The 18,921-nt window shown below is 37.9% G+C and overlaps 1 protein-coding gene across 1 annotated transcript in view; it reads right to left on the bottom strand.

Moving 5' to 3' along the window:
- Positions 1-290: 290 nt before the first annotated feature.
- kcnk9 (potassium channel, subfamily K, member 9) overlaps positions 291-18,921 on the bottom strand; it is a 56,233-nt gene continuing 37,602 nt past the window's right edge. The window contains exon 2 of the mRNA XM_043688249.1: positions 291-3,490. Coding sequence (XP_043544184.1) covers positions 2,649-3,490 — 842 coding nt within the window. The 3' untranslated portion in view covers positions 291-2,648. The remainder of the gene's footprint in view (positions 3,491-18,921) is intronic.

Below are 18,921 nucleotides of genomic sequence, written 5' to 3'. Positions count from 1 at the left end.
ATAATTTGAAAATACAAATGGAATGCAAGATTTTAAAATGAACACAATATGTAATATGGCCCTGACTTTCTGCAGACTTTGTCACTGTTGTGTCCTCGATTGTAACTTGGCATAAACCTACCTTCACTGAATATCTCTCCAATGAAGTTATGGTAGTTGAGTAAGAACCTGTAGCAATTCAGGGCAATATACCTTCATAAAAATCATACTTCAGTATATGTCAGTCCAACTCTCTCTGTTCTGTATCTTCACAATACTGACAACCGTCCTTGGACTGAGCATCCTCGCATTGACCATTCCATCTTCATTGACTAGTGATGATTGTGTTCACTATCAGGAAATTTTAACAGGGGTGTTAACAAATTCATTTTAACTGTTTAATGCCTCCATTAAAATAGCAGACAGAAGTATTAGACAGTCAGATATTCAACCACTAACATCACAAATGCCAAAAATGTTTAGCTCAAAATGGGAAAGATGAAGATACATTTTTAAATGAAATTATTTTACATACAGGATAGGGAAGTTATGAAATAGAAGGATGTGGTTTCTTTAAACTCATTTGACCAGGTACTAGCGAAGGAAATGAGTGATAGAGATGAGAGATAGATTTGTGGATAATATTTCATAATCTTTCAGAATGATTTGAAGCTTCTTGTCCAATAGGGCTCAGCTATACATTGGGCCATCAAAGGAATAATATAGGGTTAAGTTATTGAAGCACAGACAGCAGTAAATAATAGAAAGGTGTATAGTACCATCTGAAGTTCATAATTTTAAATCTTTTATGAAAGAAATCTTTGATGTAGTATATGGTGGCTGATTAGATTAAGAAATGTGACTTGATATCTTTAGGCCATTATCATGAACTATAAGTGTACGACAATCTATGTATGTTACAATAAGCTTAGAAATTTAATTGCAATCAATCCTTTGTGTAAATGAAGCTAACAGAGATTCACTTTGACTTCACTGTGAGGCCCATATTGATTGTATTATGTTATTGCACTCAGGTTGAGAAGAAAATGCAGATTTTCTCTAAAACCAGCTGTCACTAGTCACCCATTGTTAAACAATTAAACAAAAACATTATGTAACGCATTAATAATTTTAAATATTCATCTCTCTAGACTGGTTTCATTTGGTGACACCAATGCTGCTACTATATTGCATAGAAGGGTGGGTTCGGCATGGGAACAGGTTATTGTTACCAACATGTGTATTTGTCCAGCATAGTAAGTAATTTTTTTAATTAACTATAAGTCTGATTTGGAAAATGTTGTGAATGTCACTTTGCACATAAGAGTTGTCAAAAATGTAATTTTTATTGCATGCAAAATATTTGGCATTTATAACATCTCTTTATACGTAAATTCATTCGTCAAATCTTCTCTGTACATTTTCATTCAAATTTGAATATATTATGTATTCATAAATCTCTATAGATGTCTGTACTTCTGTACAAAATACGACCACTGAAGTTAGCTTCTGTGATACAAATTTACATGATTTTCCCCTAACCATGTACATTCGTTATAAAAGCAACAATGTACATTTTGAAACGTGCCATATTTTAATGAAAAATATAGAAAAGTGCATTATTTTACAACACTGCAGTAATTGTAAAGACAATGTAAAATATATACATGTTAGTGCAATCATTACAAAAAAGAAGCAACCCCATTAATTACATTTTGTACATGAGCATAAAAGCTTCCTTGAGTTGTAAACATTTTGTTACAGCTTCCTATCACTTGAATTATGTCATAGAACAGCAAAAAAAAAAATGGTTTTGGAAATAACAGTTAAAATCACTTAAACTGTTAGATCTTCTGAAGAGGAAAATCTTTTTTGTTGCTGATTTTCTAGACTTATTGTCCTTATCCAGGCATTCACAAACTAATTCCATGTCATGCCAATTATAACTGCACTTAAGTTATGAAATGCAACCTAGCCATTCATTTTTAACTCTTCTTCCCTCTGTCAAAATAACCACAGAAGCCAAGAAAGAACAAATGGCCAGAATTGCTGCAAAAGCATAAATACTATTCATAAATCAATAAATATGAATCGTTTTATTAATTTTGTTGCTAATTAATTTATGTTCTCAGGTAAGTTATAATGCATACCAGTTGTACAAAGCGCATGCAGTTAAACTGGCATGCTAAAATTATCTTTCAGCATTTTACAATCCAGTAATAAAGAGCCAGCTGTTGAAAGTACAATGGCACATCCAGTATACCAACTGCTTCATTTACTAATGCGCATGCTGTTTTGGCAATAGGATTTGGGTTCTTCTGTTTGTCAGATTTGAAACTCTGTTAAATGATTATACAAAATTAATACCTGATGCATTGTATGCCACACACATCCCCACTTTCACCAATAACACTTCCTCATTCTAACAATTTACAATCACTTCCAAGCAGAATACTGCCAATAATACCAGTCCTCTTGCTTAAGTAGTTCCAATGGATGCCCAGCATTTTGCTTGTTCCTAAAATTCCATTTGCCGTCAGTAAGGCATATTGTCGCTGATGTAGAGCTTTTATTAACCATGCTTCATGCTTGGTTTCTGAGTCCCAGAGAAAGATGACTGTATTTTCCTCATCTTCTCCAGCACGCTCAAAAACAAATCAAAAAATATTTCAAATAGACTTTCTCCTTCTCATGAGCCTGTGGTTCTCGTTGAAGCTGTGTAAACCCGGTGACACAGAGCTCACGGGGGATGGGAACAGACTGTTCTTCAATGTGCTTGGTGAAATCTCTTCTATCTTGTAAGATACAGAGTGAAAGTACTGAGGATTAAGTTGGGAGCTGAACGAATTCTGGTGCGATACCACCTGATTGGTGTACTCGTGAGACCTGTAGCACATGCAGGAACAAACAGACTGCAAATCTGTCACCTCGGTTTTGTACCGCTGACGGCCCTGTTGGGGATCCTCCTGGATGTGAATGATCATGCTGTTCCTATTCCCTGCCAAAGAAGCTCTCTCTTCGGCATCCCGTCGCTCATCTTCACTGTTCATGGTCAAAAACCTGAGAACCACCAGGTTGAGGAAAGCTCCAATAACCGTCAAACCCACTAAAATATACATAAAGCTAAAGGCTACATACAGTGGTCTTTTCTGCAGAGCCTTATCTTTTTGGAGGGCCACAAAATCTCCAAACCCTATTGTAGTCAATGTGATGAAGCAGTAGTAATATGCATGAAAAAAGTTCCAGTCTTCATAATGTGCAAAGGCAGCTGCTCCAATGCACAGGGTGCCCATGCAAGAGAAGAATCCCACGGTCACCATGTTCTCCATAGACACGTCTGTGCTTTTCATGCCGAGGCATTTCTTTATTCTTTTCAAAAGGTATTTGACAAATGTGTTCATCCGTTCTCCCAGACTCTGGAACATAACTAGGGTCAGTGGTATTCCCAGCACAGCATAAAACATGCAAAAAGCTTTACCTGCATCAGTGTCTGGAGCGGCATGGCCATATCCTGCAAAGCAAAAAGAAGCACTCATAAATCAAATTGCTGCCAGAATCTTCAAGTATTTATCAAAAATACCCTGGATAATAAGTATCCTCCCTTTCTGACTGAGTTTTATATTTGAAAATATTTAACATTATTATTTCGCATTGCCCTTTGGCATCTAAAACAGATACTTTGCTATCTACCTTGTAACTTGTTTGCTTTTAAAAATAGTTAAAATGTACACACAATCATCGCAGAGAAACAAGGGATTGGGTAATGCTCAGATATACCTTTCATTAAAGCAGGAAATAACAAAAATTGTTCATTAAAATATCAGAAGCAGAGTCACATTGTTTCTCTCAGATGCTGCCAAACCCATTGCAGTTATCTAGAATTTTGTTTTGCTTTTATTTATAATTTCTAAATAAGTTCATCAATTTTGAATGTCAATGGCAAAAGAAAGCATAGAATTATTGTAAGTTGAAGCAATCCAGTGTTATGAAGATGTGGGTGTACTGTCCCTTTAATAGATTTAAAATCTGGCAGGGCTACTAGACAGCACCAAGTGTTCTCAGTAAGGTAACAATGTAACAATTGATCGAAAGCTAAATTAGCTGGTTGCCTGGAAACAACAAAACAGATTCAAATTAGGCCAATCAGTTTAAATTATACCCTGAAAAATACCAAATTCCAATCAAGTTTGAATTGATTATACCGACAATCTTAAAAGCCAATGACACAATCTGATGCTTTGGTAATATTAGTCTGGGGAAAATCAAACAGTTGAGAGGAGAACTGCCCAGCTACCAGCATGTAAAAAGCCAATATCACAATACTTTTAAACATGTACTCTTCAATCCTTATAAATATATAACTGAATTGCCAATATTTGAACTGGGATTTCTATATGGCAGAGATAAAAATAGCCACCAGTTATACTTTCATTCAGTCTGCAATTCAAAAATATGTGGCAGAAAATGCTAAACCAAAAATATTTCTGCTTCAAAACTCTGGTGCCAATTCTGGGTTAAATGTAACCTGTGGACTTGTAGTAAGGTGAGAGAGAAATTTATTTCTGTTTTGTCTTGTTTGGTTATTCCAAACAGTAGTAAAGTAGAACAGGTTTTGATAGAAGTATTTTTTGAAGTTAGATCCTCTGCAGTGAACAAAGGTGATACAAGTTCTAATAATACTAGAACAACCATGCCGGGATCCATTGATTGTTAGAGAGTCAGCCTGTCCCATTCTACTAATCAAAACAGAAAGTCTAGTTGCCGTGTGGGATGGGAGAGGGAATACACAGTAAAATCTGCATTAGGAATTCCTTAAATGAAGGCAAAGTTACTTTGAAGAAGTTTGATTTCTTCACTTTGTGGGATTCCAACATCGAAAAGTAACACACTGGTCAGAAATTTCCTGAAAAGATTTGTTATAAATACAGCATGAAGCAACTATATTTGAAAGCTGTATCTTGGACATTTGCATTTTACTGATATGCTAGTTTTTCAATGATCATTTGTATCACTCCTTAGTTATATGTGCCAAAGTCCCAGTTACAAGGAAAGAACAAAGAAAATTTACAGCCCAGGAACAGGCCCCTCGACCCTCCAAACCTGAGCCAATCCAAATCGACTGTCTAAGCCTGTCGCCCAATTCCTAAGCATCTGTATCCCTCTGCACCTCGCCTACTCATGCATCTGTCCAGATGCATCTTAAATTAATCTACCATGCCTGCCTCTATCACATCTGCTGGCAACGCATTCCAGACACCCACCACCCTCTGTGTAAAGTAACTCATGGACATGGATAATCCTGTTCAAATATCCAGAGAACGCAGGTTTTTCTGTAGTTGTTCTGAATGAGCATAAATTTCTCCCAAAGGTATACATACAGCAGGACTTGTAGTCACATTTGCTGGTGTTTTTTTTCTAATTTATCCATGCTCAGACCTGCACTGCATGTTGTATACCTTTTGAATGTTTTTATTCAGAATGTTTAACTTCAGAATCTGTAACATTAAAAAGAGAAAATATTACACTATTGCATTTTCTTAGATATGCAATGCTTAAAATGTGCATAAGTGATTGTGATAGTTTCAAACTTTATTGTTCATCACATTAGTAAGATAAACTAGGAACTTAAACAATGAAAGGCACCTATATTCTGCACTTTCCCTTGAGAAACAATTGCTTACACTCCTCTCTGTCTAATTTTTACCATTTTTAAATTGTACCAATGAGATTTCTGAGGAAACTTTAGCATAATTTGATTTCTTCGACCTCAGCATAATTGCTGCATGAGACAATGAAGGAAATTAAAAGCCATTAAGTAGCTGTTCATCTGATTGGTGTTTGAGGGATCCTCATCTGTGTGAACTAGCTGCAGAATTTGTCTACGTAACAATTAAAAACTTAGTCATTAGTTTTACTACATCAACAGCTTTTAATAAATTAACTTTACCATTGCAGATATTCTACTTCACATGAAGTCAATGTATGAAATATTTAAAGAAATGACAGAAGCATGAATGTAAATCACTCTTTATCTTTCAGCAAGATAAATTTTCCCTCCTCATATCTGTCAAAATAAATATGGAATGAGATTCTACCATTTGCTAAACTTTTTTTTATTTGCAATAGGAATGTAGAGCAGAATCTTCCAGGCCCGAGGAGACAAAGAAAGAAGCAAGAAGCCTGGAAAATTAAATGGGTTATTTTCAGGACAGACATCCAAAGCCTTGCCACCTCTGTCTCAAGTAATTTCTGGGCAGGAACGTCAATGACCTATCTTCCTCTCCAGTCTTCACTCAAGTCCCTTAAGTGGTCAACTAATGATCATTAATTGTGAAATCACTCCAAGGGGGCCTGTATCCTGTCACCAAGTCACCTTTTTATTTGTGCATGGAAAGTCCTTTACAATGATTCAGCTTTCTCAGAACCAGTTCTCAGAGTGAACAGGATATCTGACATTCTTATTTTTATCTATCAGCCAGGGTTTCCTGATTGAGGATGTTAATCTGGACTGATTAGATCCACCTGGCTGACCTCATTGCAATAACTACAAATTGGGTTGTAATTTTTTTATCCATTTGAGGGCATCGCTGGCTAGGCCAGCATTCATTACTCTTGGTGAATCGTCCAGAGGGTGGATGAGAGACAAACACTTTAGTGTAGGTCTAGCGTCACATGTTGGCCAGATCAGATAAGGATGGCACTTTCCTTCACTAAAAGGACATTAGTGAACCAGATGGTATTTTTTCTTGACAATCAGCCATCATTAGACCTAACTTTTTAAAAATTCAAATTCTACAATGGACATGAAATCTGTGCTGTTGATGGTGGGATCCAAAACTGAGTGCACAGAACATTACCTTGATCTCTGGATTAATAGTCTAGTGATAGTAGATAGTTAGTTAATTATAAATCTGAGACAGATATGTTTTTGTTAACAAAGGTATTAAGGGATATGGTCCAAAGGTAGGTATACGGAGTTGTATCAGAGATCAAGTATGATCTGATTGAACAGTGGAACAGACTCAAGGTTCCAGTGTTCCTATCACACTTTTAGGTTGTCAGGTCCCCAGAATGATCTCGACTCCAGCCAGGATAAACAGTGCAGCTCTCAATCTGCACTACAAATGTCCATGCCCTTGAATGTGCACTAAGATGTGGCAACAGGGTGATCTCTGATTTCTATGGTGCCCCTCTAACTATGAACCTATTTTGTGTGACTACCCTAAAGCAATGCCTACCTTTGGCCCAAGTTGTTCCTCCACCTGAGAGCCCACAGGCTCCTCATGGCACTGCCAAGTTCTGGAGATGTTGGCTTGAGCAACCAGCAGATGAGTCAGACATGACATTTTCTCACAAGGTCTTCAGCTGGGAGGAAGGCCTGCCACTGTTGACTCAAGCACTTGGTGGTCACTATATATGGTAGCCTTCTAAGAGTCAATAAAGGTGTCTCGGATCTTTTGCAGGCAGCACATCAGACATCTGCCTAACTCAAAAGATTCTGCTCATAAAACAGGCATAGATAATTCAGCTGCTCAAATCTGTTCTATCATTTGAAGAGATCCTAACTAATCTTCGACTCAATTTCATTAGCATGCTTTCCACATGCACTTTGTCAAGGTTTTTCAGGATGTCAGAGAGGGTTTGCCAGACCAATATCTGTAATGGGTAAGACGTCTCATGAAGAGTTGAACAGGCTTGCATCTGCTACAGTCTAGAATAAGTGGTAACTTGATTGAAATATAGAATTCTGAGGGGCCTTAACAGGTTGCACATAGAAATCATTCTTCTTCTTGTAGAAAAATCTATAACTAGAATTCACTGTTTAAACATAACATAGGGATAAGAATTACATTTTTTCCTCACCAGCCATGAGTCTTTGGAACTCTGTTCCACAAAATGGTGCAAGCAGAGTCTTTGAATATTTTAAGGCAGAGATTATTGATAAGCAAGGGATGATCAGCTGGACAGGAATATGGAATAATCAGAGCAGCCATGACCTTACTGAATGGCAGAGCAGGCTTGAGAGGCAGAGTGGTCTCCTACTGTTTCTAATTTGTATATTAAAAAGACAGGCAGGTAATTGGTCGACTTGGTTTTGTCCAGCTAAGAATGATTGTCTTCAAACAAATTGATTAGTAGTCTATAAATCCTTCCAATAAGCCTATGGCAGGCAGGAATGTTTTCTGTTCTGCCAGAACCATGTGGTAACTGCAGAACAATAGGCTCCTGTATCAAACAATCCCACACATGAGTTCTTTCCAAGTGCAAGTATCATCCTCATTCCAAGGGACAACCATATGCATACATAGAAGGATTGCACTTAAGTAACATAAATAGCAAATTGTCTCAAATTGCAATATGTTTGTAGTCCAGTAAGAAATATGACAACGATAGATCTAGTTCTATGAAATTAATTAGAGAACTTTTTAATTATAAAGGAATGATGAGCATCTAGAAATTAATAAACAAAATATAATTAGGAAATGGGCCAGTAAGCTCAGTCATTTGGACAGCTAGCATATTGTTCAGATTAACATCAACAGCACAGGTTTCATGTCCATTGCGGCTAAGGTAGATTTAAGATTTGCCACATCTTATAGCTAAAGTGGAATGCAGATACTTTGGATGACACTTCAGACAATGAGCCAAAACCTTGGAGCAGATGAATAAGCAATACAATTACGTTCGAGATAAAATTCAAAAATAAAATTTGGAAAGAGACAATTTTAATGAGAAATGTTGAATTTATTTTGATAAAGCATTGGCGGGTAAGGTAGTGATTAAACTATGGGAAGCTGTCAAACAGGAAATACTTGCTGTACAGACCAAATGTATTTCCAAATGGAGCAATGAAATCTGCAACTTTAAATTCTCATTCATTTTTGAAATGATAATCAAGGGGTGGGGGTGGGGGTGGGTGGAGAGAGAGAGATTCAGGTGGTAAAGCCATACCAAACAGTCTATTCTTGTCTTGATTTATTTGAGATGAAACAAAAACAGAGATCATCCAGATTAAGAAGTAGAAGTTATAGCTCTATAATCAGGCAGTCTCAGGGCCATCAACTGTCAAGAAACTTGACACCATCCAGGAGAAAGCAGCTTACTGGATTGATACCCCATCCATCATATTTAGTAATCACTTCCTTCACCACCAACACAGAGTGACATAGTGCATGATGTAATTTACCTAAGCACCTTCAATATCACCTTCCAAACCTACAATTTCTGCCCCATAGAAGGAGAATGGTAACTGATGCATGGGAACACCAGCACCTGCAATTTTGCCTCCAAAGCACACACCATCTTCACTTCAAAATATAAAATTGCCTTTCGTTCACTGTCGCTTGGTCAAAGTTATGGAATGACAGTACTGTTGATGTCTGTACTTCCTAAAGATGGCAGCAATTCAAGAAGGAGACTCTATTTCCAAATTATGATATTAGAAATGTATGGGTACACATGTGAAGAAAAGAATCAACAGATTTGGTTTCTTTCTGTATTGGGATGGGGAGCTGGCAGGGTGCCTATAACCATGAGTTCCTTCATGTTCCTGGTTTGTTTCAATGGCTGTGCACTTTGCAAAGATGGTTATTGGGAGACCAGGGCTAACATTCGCACCTATGGCTGATGACTCCATTACAGAATGAGGTTAAATGTAGCTACAATGCAATCCATTCTTTGATCTGGGCCATATGGAACAGACAATAAGTTTGCTGAAGAGGGGTTTCTAATACTTGGATCAGTTTGGAGTGGGGGCATTGCATAGTGGCTCAGGCAAAGTGTGCTGCATAATCCTAGCATTCTGTGCTCTGCACAAATGGACAAGGAATGAGAGGTAGCGATGGACTCTGAATAACAGAGAGCAGAAATAGTATCCTAAGAAGGAAGATGAGTACACTGGAGGAACAATATCTTCTGTGTGATAAAGCACTTCAATGTCAATTGTAGCAAGCCAGACAGGACTCAATTGACAACGCGTTCCAATAGAAGTGAGCTAGATGCAATGATCATACATTTAATGTAAACCTATGTGTCTCAAAAGGCAAGCAATCTCCTTCTGTGTCCAGTGGTGAACACAGATTTGATTGTTTATTCTCCTCTTTTGTTGCTGATCAAAAGTGAGAGTTTTTAACCATTTGATGGTTTTTCTTTATGTGACAGCCCCACATTGAATAATGAGAAGGTGTGAGGCTCCACTGCCTATTTGGAAAGGAGGAGCACTCCCTTAGTATCATGCCATCTTAGAATGGTATTACATTGCAACCAATTTACAAAAGTGAACTTCCAATGAAGCGACAGCTGTGCTAACTGTATACCCTGAAAAGCATTTGTTTTTGGTTCCCCTCCACCCTGTACAGAGTGAAGGGCAACTTCCGGCTGGCAACATTTCACTGATTTCATGGCTGGGTTTTAAAAATAGTGCCAGCACCAGAGATCCTGGAAGGGTTTGGCAGCAACAGGACTTCCATCTCTGAGAGGGAAGATTGAATGAGTGAAGCATCATCGAGGCATGGTGCATAGGAATAAGGAAATAGTGTGAGAAATCTCACTAGGCCTCAAGGAGACAAACCTTCCAGGAAACTTGCCAAGATTGAGATTTGGCCAATTTCTGGTTAAATTTAGCCATAATGTTTAACCCTCTAAATAATCCCAAACATAGACACACATGCATATTTCAGAAAAAGGCAAAAGAAAACTCAGCAGAATGGCATCTGAAAAAAAAACACTTTGACCAATGGATTATTCTTGAATGAACAGAGTGTAGCATGTCCTGACATTTGTCACACGTTCCAGCATATGTGGTCAAATTACTGATCATGTATAGATCCTTTGCAATCTTGAAGACAGATCTTGCTTAAGAAATTTAAGATGTGAAGATCCTGCAATCCCTCTTTTAGAAGAATGAAAAAGTTACACCCTGTACTCAAGAGAAGGATTGTCTTTTCAGAAATAGATGAGATGAGCTGAGCAGCTGTTCCTCAGATGTGTCTTGTCCCTCAACCTAAGACACATAACTTGAACATCACCAAACTGATATCTATTCAAGCAACTCCAGCAGGAGTCCATAGCAAAGCAAGCAGTTATCATGTGTAACATGATTCTTTTTTTATTTGTTCATGGGATGTAGGTGTTGCTGGATGCATCACATTTATTACCCATGTCTATTTGCACTGGGGAAGGTAGAAAATTCTTGACTGGATTTCTTGGTGACTATCTTACATTAATTGGCCTTAGATTATTAGCCCCTCCACTCACTGTCTACTCACTCTATCAAAGTCTTCTATAATTTTGCAAACCTCTCCTTCACATATCATTACAGCCTTCACGTTCCTCCACATCTGCACAGGTTTCTTGGATATGGAATCAATGATCATTGAGAACTTGTGCATTGATGGAGTCCAACCTTTTGCTCATGACGAGGTTAGCTGTTATGATATGGCACTCTCAATGCTAAGTGTACAGGCTATAGGAAAGCGAGCTATGATGGCAAAACCTACTGCAGCACTGATCTCGTCACAGGAAATGAAGCAGTTTAATCATGCACAAATCAGTTACAGTCATAATACACTTATGGCTCAAGGGTTGTGAAATCCCACTCAGTCCCCATTGGCCTCTTGGAAGTAGTCAGCTGCATAAAGTTTTAGCATAGCTGTCTCCTTGACAGTCATTGGGATAGGATAGGCCCCCCACCCCTTCATATCACAGGCCCTAATCCAGCAGCCGCCATAGTTCTATGGCATTTCCCCAGAAAGTCCTTGGTCTGCAGTGACACTGCGCCTCATTCAGCCAGAGGATGATGGACTCTGGATATCCCACACATCCTGAGGGGACATTCAGCTGTAACTCTTTCATAGAGTTAATGGAAGTTGTCTTTTCCCTTGATTAGAAGATTCAAGACTGAGGGCACGCTTTTAAGGTGAGAGGAGAGAGATTTAAAAAAAGAAATAAGAGGCATAATTTTTACACAGAGAGTGGGTTCACGTGTGGAATGAACTTTCTAAGGAAGTTTGGATGTGGGTAACATTTACAATGTTTAAAAGACATTGGGTCAGATATATGATTATGAAAGGTTTGGAGGGATATGGGCCAGGGCAGGTGGGGGAGCTAGTTTAGTTTGGGATTATTTTCAGCATGGACTGGTTGGATCGAAGGGTCTGTTTCCATGCTAAATGACTCCATGATTCTCCATGATCCTGTAGGAGATTGTAAGTATTGTATGAGTATTGAATTCTTGACCCCCCCACCCCCATTTCTGTCCCCTACATCACCCAGGAAAGGCAGAATTGCATACAGCAACGTGTTAGCAAATACTTACAGTTCAAGGTGAGAGGGAATCAGCTTCAGGTCCTTGTACAGCTTATGAAGTCTTGGAGTATCTTTGTGAATAGTGGCCTGCAGGTGCCACTTTTAAGGTCGCCTGTGATTACTTCTGCTTCACAGAGATGACTATCTTCAATCTGCAATGACCAATGACATGGTCAAGGTTGCTTATGGCCAGGAATAGTATCTGACTCAGTTGGACACTGAATGAATTTCACATACAGGGTGCTATTTTATCAGCTGACTTCAACCTGTACTGTGCAAGTGCTTGATTAATATAATTGCCCCTTTAACTGTGTCACATCATTCACAAGTGGAGCATTCATGCTCAGAGACACCATCATTTTCCTCAGGGCAATTATTGAGCAGCAAATTGGCAATAAAACATTGGCCTCACCAGTAATGCTCACAGTAATGCTTGGAAACCACTATCTCCCAAGTTGACCCACCATTTTCAATGTTACCAAGTTGCATGAATATCAACACCTAATTCAGCCAAGGTATCCCTCCACTTTAACAGACACAGGCTGAATTTTAAGTGGTGCTAGCCAACCACAATGTTGATCTTGTGATAATATATTCAGCTACTCAAATCCTGGTTAGTTCTGAAATGACTGGCAGCACAAGGTTGACATTGCATTTAACAAGCAAGAGTTTATCACTGATTGGCATTCCACACCCAACTTTTGAGGTCCATCAACTTAAGTTTCCAAGAATTATGGCCTTCACCTTTACAGCTGAAGAATATGCTAATAGTCATTGTTTAGGTTATACACACAATTAAGGATAGATTGGTATATGTATACAAGGACAGTACTTTATTAAAATCATAAAAGCCAATGTCATCTAGGCAAGAAGGAAGCTGATATCTGATTTGTAGTGAATTCTAAAAGAGCAGTTTTTTTTAATGCTCCAGAAATTTATCAAGTGTAAACCACAAAATGTGGTTAATTAAAAGAAAAATTGTTTTTCTTCCCCATGTCATAATATGAAGGCATGACATGCTAAAGATATCAATGGCAAAATTAATTTAGAACTCTTCCTGCTTAATATTGTTCTGTACACTGTCCAATTTCAAAATTGATAGCAAGGTTACTGTTATAATAATATTTATCTTTCAAGTGGGATGAAACTGGACACTGCATTTATTTATGCAGAAACAAAAGAGAAAGAATATACGCTTAATATTATTGAACAGGATTGTATAGATGGTAAGTACTTTAATCTGTTGTAATGTTGCTTCAAAATAAACATATCAAATCACGTAAATAAAGAGGTTATTTTTCTTTGTAGTTCAATTTAATTGAACTCACTGCCAATATATGCACTATATTTTATGGTAATGTTTCTTGTGAGTGCAATGGCAATTCAGGTTCAATACATTGTGGTCTGCAATGTAACTAACAGCCTGGTCTGCTGTAATCAAAAATCTGTGTCCATTTCCCACATGTACATCATCAACATAGTTGTCACAGCAAGAGAATTTTCAAGTTGAACCATGATCCAAATAATGTGGCACACTATATAGATAATATGTTATTCTGAATTGGTTGCAGTGGTGTAAACGCACCATGTCTGTAGCTGCACTGTGTCTTATTCTGTACCACATGACCAGCGGATAAGGAAGTCTCAAGACCTGACAGATCCACTGAAGCAAGGGAAAGAAAGAGGAGTGTTGAAGTGAATTAAAATGACAAGGCAAAAAGCTAGACAGTTCCAGATATAAATAAAGAAAAATGAGAAGTGTCAATACTTTTAAAGGTAAGGCTCAACTTAAAATATAAAGTAAAAGGAATATTGTAGGAAAAGTATTTGGAACCATGGAAAGTATTTTTTTCCTCTTACCTACTAAACTAAAAAACATTGTTGTGCTTGTTTAGAAGGTAGCTACCACGCTCAAGTTTACTAGCCAATGCAGAAAAAAAATTACCTTAAAAGTTCAGTCTCTAAATTAGAAATAATTCAAATATTTGATGGTTTTTCTTGGTTTGAATTTCAAGGTCATTTGAATTAAACTAAAAACAATAGGACAAAATAAGATCTTTACAATAGAAATTGTAGACCCGGGTTCAATTCCCACCTCAGGCGACTGACTGTGTGGAGTTTGCACATTCTCCCCGTGTCTTCGTGGGTTTCCTCCGGGTGCTCCGGTTTCCTCCCACAGTCCAAAGATGTGCAGGTCAGGTGAATTGGCCATGCTAAATTGCCCGTGGTGTTAGGTAAGGGGTAAATGTAGGGGTATGGGTGGGTTACGCTTCGGTGGGTCAGTGTGGACTTGTTGGGCCGAAGGGCCTGTTTCCACACTGTAATGTAATCTAATCTAAATCTAATCTAAATGCAAAGCTATCAAAATTAGAAAAGGAGCAAAATCTAAACAGTATTTTTATATGAGAAATACCTGAAGACAAATAATGGGCAAGATTTCACCTTCCCCTGCACACCCTCCACTAAATCAAAATACTTCAGATTTTAAGCTGAAATTTCTATTTTTAAATCTGTTCACTTAAAAAAACAGAAACGATCCTTCCTTCGCTACCTTAAAAGGATTATTTCTGAAGTTTACAAATACAAATTCAGACTACATTACATTTTGTGCATGAGGTGAGGGAAAGAATTTCTTCACCATTATCTTTGACCTTCATTTACAACAGTTATTCCCTTGTGATGTCTCTAGACTGTTTAAATAGAACTTGCAGTATAGAAACAAGCCATTTGTTCCAAGTTCTGTATGGAATTTTTGTCTTCTGTACATAGATTTGTAAAATTCTTACATTTAAGTATTATAGTATCAGAAACAACTTGAATGGCTTGAGTTCACAGACATCATATTTCTTAATGTCTATCTGTAAATACCATTTTCCTAAGAAATAAGGTATGCAAACAGATTAGTTTATCATTTTGTTTGTTACTAAAATCCTATATAGATCAACTCTGTCATAGCTCTCCTACACGTGTGTGTGTGTGTGTGTGTGTGTGTGTGTGTGTGTGTGTGTGTGTGTAAAACAGAAATCATTTTGTTCTATGGTACACAGTGGAACTGCGAATGACATATAACTGGCAATGAAGTCAGATCACCTGTTGCCAATTACTAATTCAGCACCATGTTCACATTATAAATATTACAAGCTAGCCATCAGTTTACTTAAGATACCAATCTAGTCAAGGGATTTAAATGGCTTGTCAATTGTTTCAATTTATTGCATTCTCTTAACTGTTCCTGTGGGTCCATTGTCTTATTCAGCAACAGGTGATTTGGATCATTCCCACAATTTTAACGTAAAGATACTTAATTGAGATTACTGACTGATTGCATCTTATTTTAACTTATTTCCCAAATCCAATGAATTATTAATGCTTAAAACAAATTATACAGCACCTCTTACAAATGCAATTTGTACCAAGGGAATATTTTTAAAATTAATGAGTTTGTGAACTATGTCAGCATTTATTGCCCAGTCCCAACAGTGAACTCTATTGCTGTAGGTGTCACATGTAGGCCAGACCAGTTCACAATGGTAGATTTACTTCTATGGATAATTACATCATTTTTGACTATATATCATAGCAAAGTTATGCCTAAAGAGGTTGCAGCCATATCTTTATACTGGATAAAATGCTATTAATTGACAAACAAACAATGATTGAATATTTACAATAATGGTAATGAAAGTCCAGAACAAAAGTTATGCACTTTGAAACCATGGGATTGATTTTAACTCCCAGATAAAAGGTAAGCCAGCAAACACTTCGTATATCCAAATGTGATACTTGGGAAGTCTACCTAGTTCACTTTAATGATTAGGCCTCATTTACATTCTGTAGAATATTTTTTCACCCAAGTTAAGTGGGAATGATGAAGAAGTAGGCCAAAGAATGAAATTAACACCAAGGACCCAAGGAACTAATCTCCATCATTAGGTAAGTAAGATCCAGAGACAGTGATGTGAAGGAAATCAAAGAACTATGATTTCACTCCAAGCCCCAGAGAAACATTTCTGATTTTCCTTGGCCAAATGGAAATAATTTTGTTTCAAAAACCAACCTTGCTGGATCATCTCTGATCCTAATTCTGTTTGTGGCAGGTTTGGTCCAATAAGGAAACTGTACGGTTTCCTCACATAGAGAAGAAAAACTTGCAAGTAACACAGACTGATCTGACACATCTCATATACTTCAAAATGGAGTGCCAATATGACCAGTACATTCATTTTGATGTGTTACCATTTTACTGATATGCAAGTGTTGAGTTAATATTGACTTAATTGGAACCCAATCTGTAAACTTAAACCAGGACAAATATAGGAACTCTCACAGTCAGAGAGAAATAGAAGAGCAAACCAATAGGCACATTTCAAAGAAGTGTAAAATTAATAGGGTAGTGATAGGGGAGAATTTTGTAACTTCCCCAACATTAACTGGAATAGTCAAAGTATGAAAGGTTTAGAGAGAGCAGAATTCTTAATATGCATCCAGGGGAGCTTTTCATTTCAATATGTAAAAGGCTTTACAGGTGTGGGGATGATCCTAGACTTAATGTTAGGTAATAAAGCCAGGCACATGGTTGAATTATCATTGGGAGAGCAATTTTCAGACTGTGATTGTAATTTAATTAGATTCATGATTCCTGTGCAAAAGGACAAGGATGGGTCTAAAATCAAAGTTCTCAACTAGGGTAAGGCCAATTTCAATACGATCAGATATAATTTGGTCAAAGTGTACTGGGAGTAGATAATATTAGGAAAGTCTGTGACAGAGCAGAGGGAGATACAGGGTTGATAATTCCAAAGCAGAAAGGGTGGGACCAACAAATCCAGTGAACCCTGGACATCGAGGGATGTACAGGATTGGATAAAGAGAAAAAGAGAGGCTTGTGGCTGATACCAAAGCTCAAAACAGCAGAAACCTTAGAGGAGTATAGAATGTGCAAAAGGAAACTTAATAAGGAAATTAGAAGAGCATAAAAATGGGGCATAAGAGGATAATGACAAATAAAATAAAGGAAAATCCAATGTTATTTTTCATTCATGTTAAGAATAAAGGACAATAAGAATAGGGTTTGTGAAGGATCACAATGATAATTAGTGTGTGGAGCTGGAGGACATGGGTAGAAATCTAAAAGAATAGCATGGTGGTCCAGTGGTTAGCACTGCTGCCTCATAGTGCCAGGGGAACTGGGTTTGATTCCAGCAGGCAACTACCTATGTGGAGTTTGCACATTCTCACCACATCTAGGTGGGTTTCCTCCGGATTCTCCGGTTTTCTCCCACAGTCCAAAAGTGTGCAGGTTAGATCAATTGGCCATATTAAATTGCCCATAGTGTTCAGGAATGTGTAGGTTAGTTGCATTAGCCATGGGAAATGCAGAGTAATAGGTAGGGGAATAGGTCTGGGTGGGTTACCTTTCGGAGGGTTGGTGTGGACTTGTTGGGCCACATGGCTTGATTCCACACTATGGGAATTCTATTAAATTCTTCAACGAATACTTTGTCTCAGTGCTCACTAGTAAGAGAGATGATGTCAGGGAGAAGGACTGTGAGACAATTAAAGAAATTAGAATAATTAGCAAAGAGGTGATCTGAACGATCTGGCAGACTTAACAATAGATAAATCTCCAGAACTGGATGAAATGTATTCCAAATTTTGACTGAGGCAAGGGAAGAAATAACAGAAGTGCTGGCAACTATTTTCAATTCCTCTTTGGACACAGGAGAGATGCTGGAGGTCTGGATGACAGCCAATGTACTACCATTCTTCAAAAAATGAGGAAGGGAGAAACCAGAAAATTACAAGCCAGTGAGTCTGACCTGGAAAAGTACTGGGAAAGCTATTAGAAGCTATTCTAAGGGACAGAATTAGTCTATACTTAGAGAGGCAGGGATTAACCAGGAACAGTCAGCATGGTTTTGTTAAGGGAAGGCCACGTCTGACTAATTTTTCAGAGGTGACTATTTGTATGGATGAGTGCAATAAATTTCACATAGTCCACTCGGACTTCAGCAATGCTTTTGAGAAGGGTCCCCCGTGGGAAACTAATAGCAAAAGTAAGAGCCCATGGGATCCAAGAAAATTTAGCTACTTGGATTGAGAATTGGCTGACGAGCAGGAAGCAGAGGGTGATGGTCAAGACATACCTTTGTAACTGGAAGCCTGTATCCAATCGAGTTCCACAGGGATCAGTTTGATTGATTGATTTATTGTCACGTGTACTGAGGTACAGTGAAAAGCTTTGTTTATGAGTAGTACAGGCAGATCATAGTGAGCAAGGATGCATAGTTCAAAAAGACTTAGATAGAGACATATTGGTTATATTGCACAGGGTATGCCCTAAGTGAGGCCAGTGTTAGCAAGATCAGCATTGTTTGAGGTGAGAGAGTCTATTCGCCAGTCTAATAACAGACAGGAAGAAGCTGTTCCAGAACCTGCTGGTATATGTGTTCAGGCTTCTGTATCTTCTGCCTGACAGAAGAGGTTGTAAGAGATCATTACTGGGGTGTGATCAGTCTTTGATGATTTTGGCAGCCTTTCCGTGGCAGTAAGCCATGTAAATAGAGTCCTTGGATGAAAGGTTGGCTTTCCTGATGGTCTGGGCTGCGCATACCATCTGTGGTTTCTTGTGATCTT

This window comes from Chiloscyllium plagiosum, chromosome 4 (assembly GCF_004010195.1).
Source record: "Chiloscyllium plagiosum isolate BGI_BamShark_2017 chromosome 4, ASM401019v2, whole genome shotgun sequence".
In the NCBI taxonomy this organism is placed as follows: Eukaryota; Metazoa; Chordata; class Chondrichthyes; order Orectolobiformes; family Hemiscylliidae; genus Chiloscyllium; species Chiloscyllium plagiosum.
This window is presented reverse-complemented; position numbering and strand designations above follow the sequence as displayed.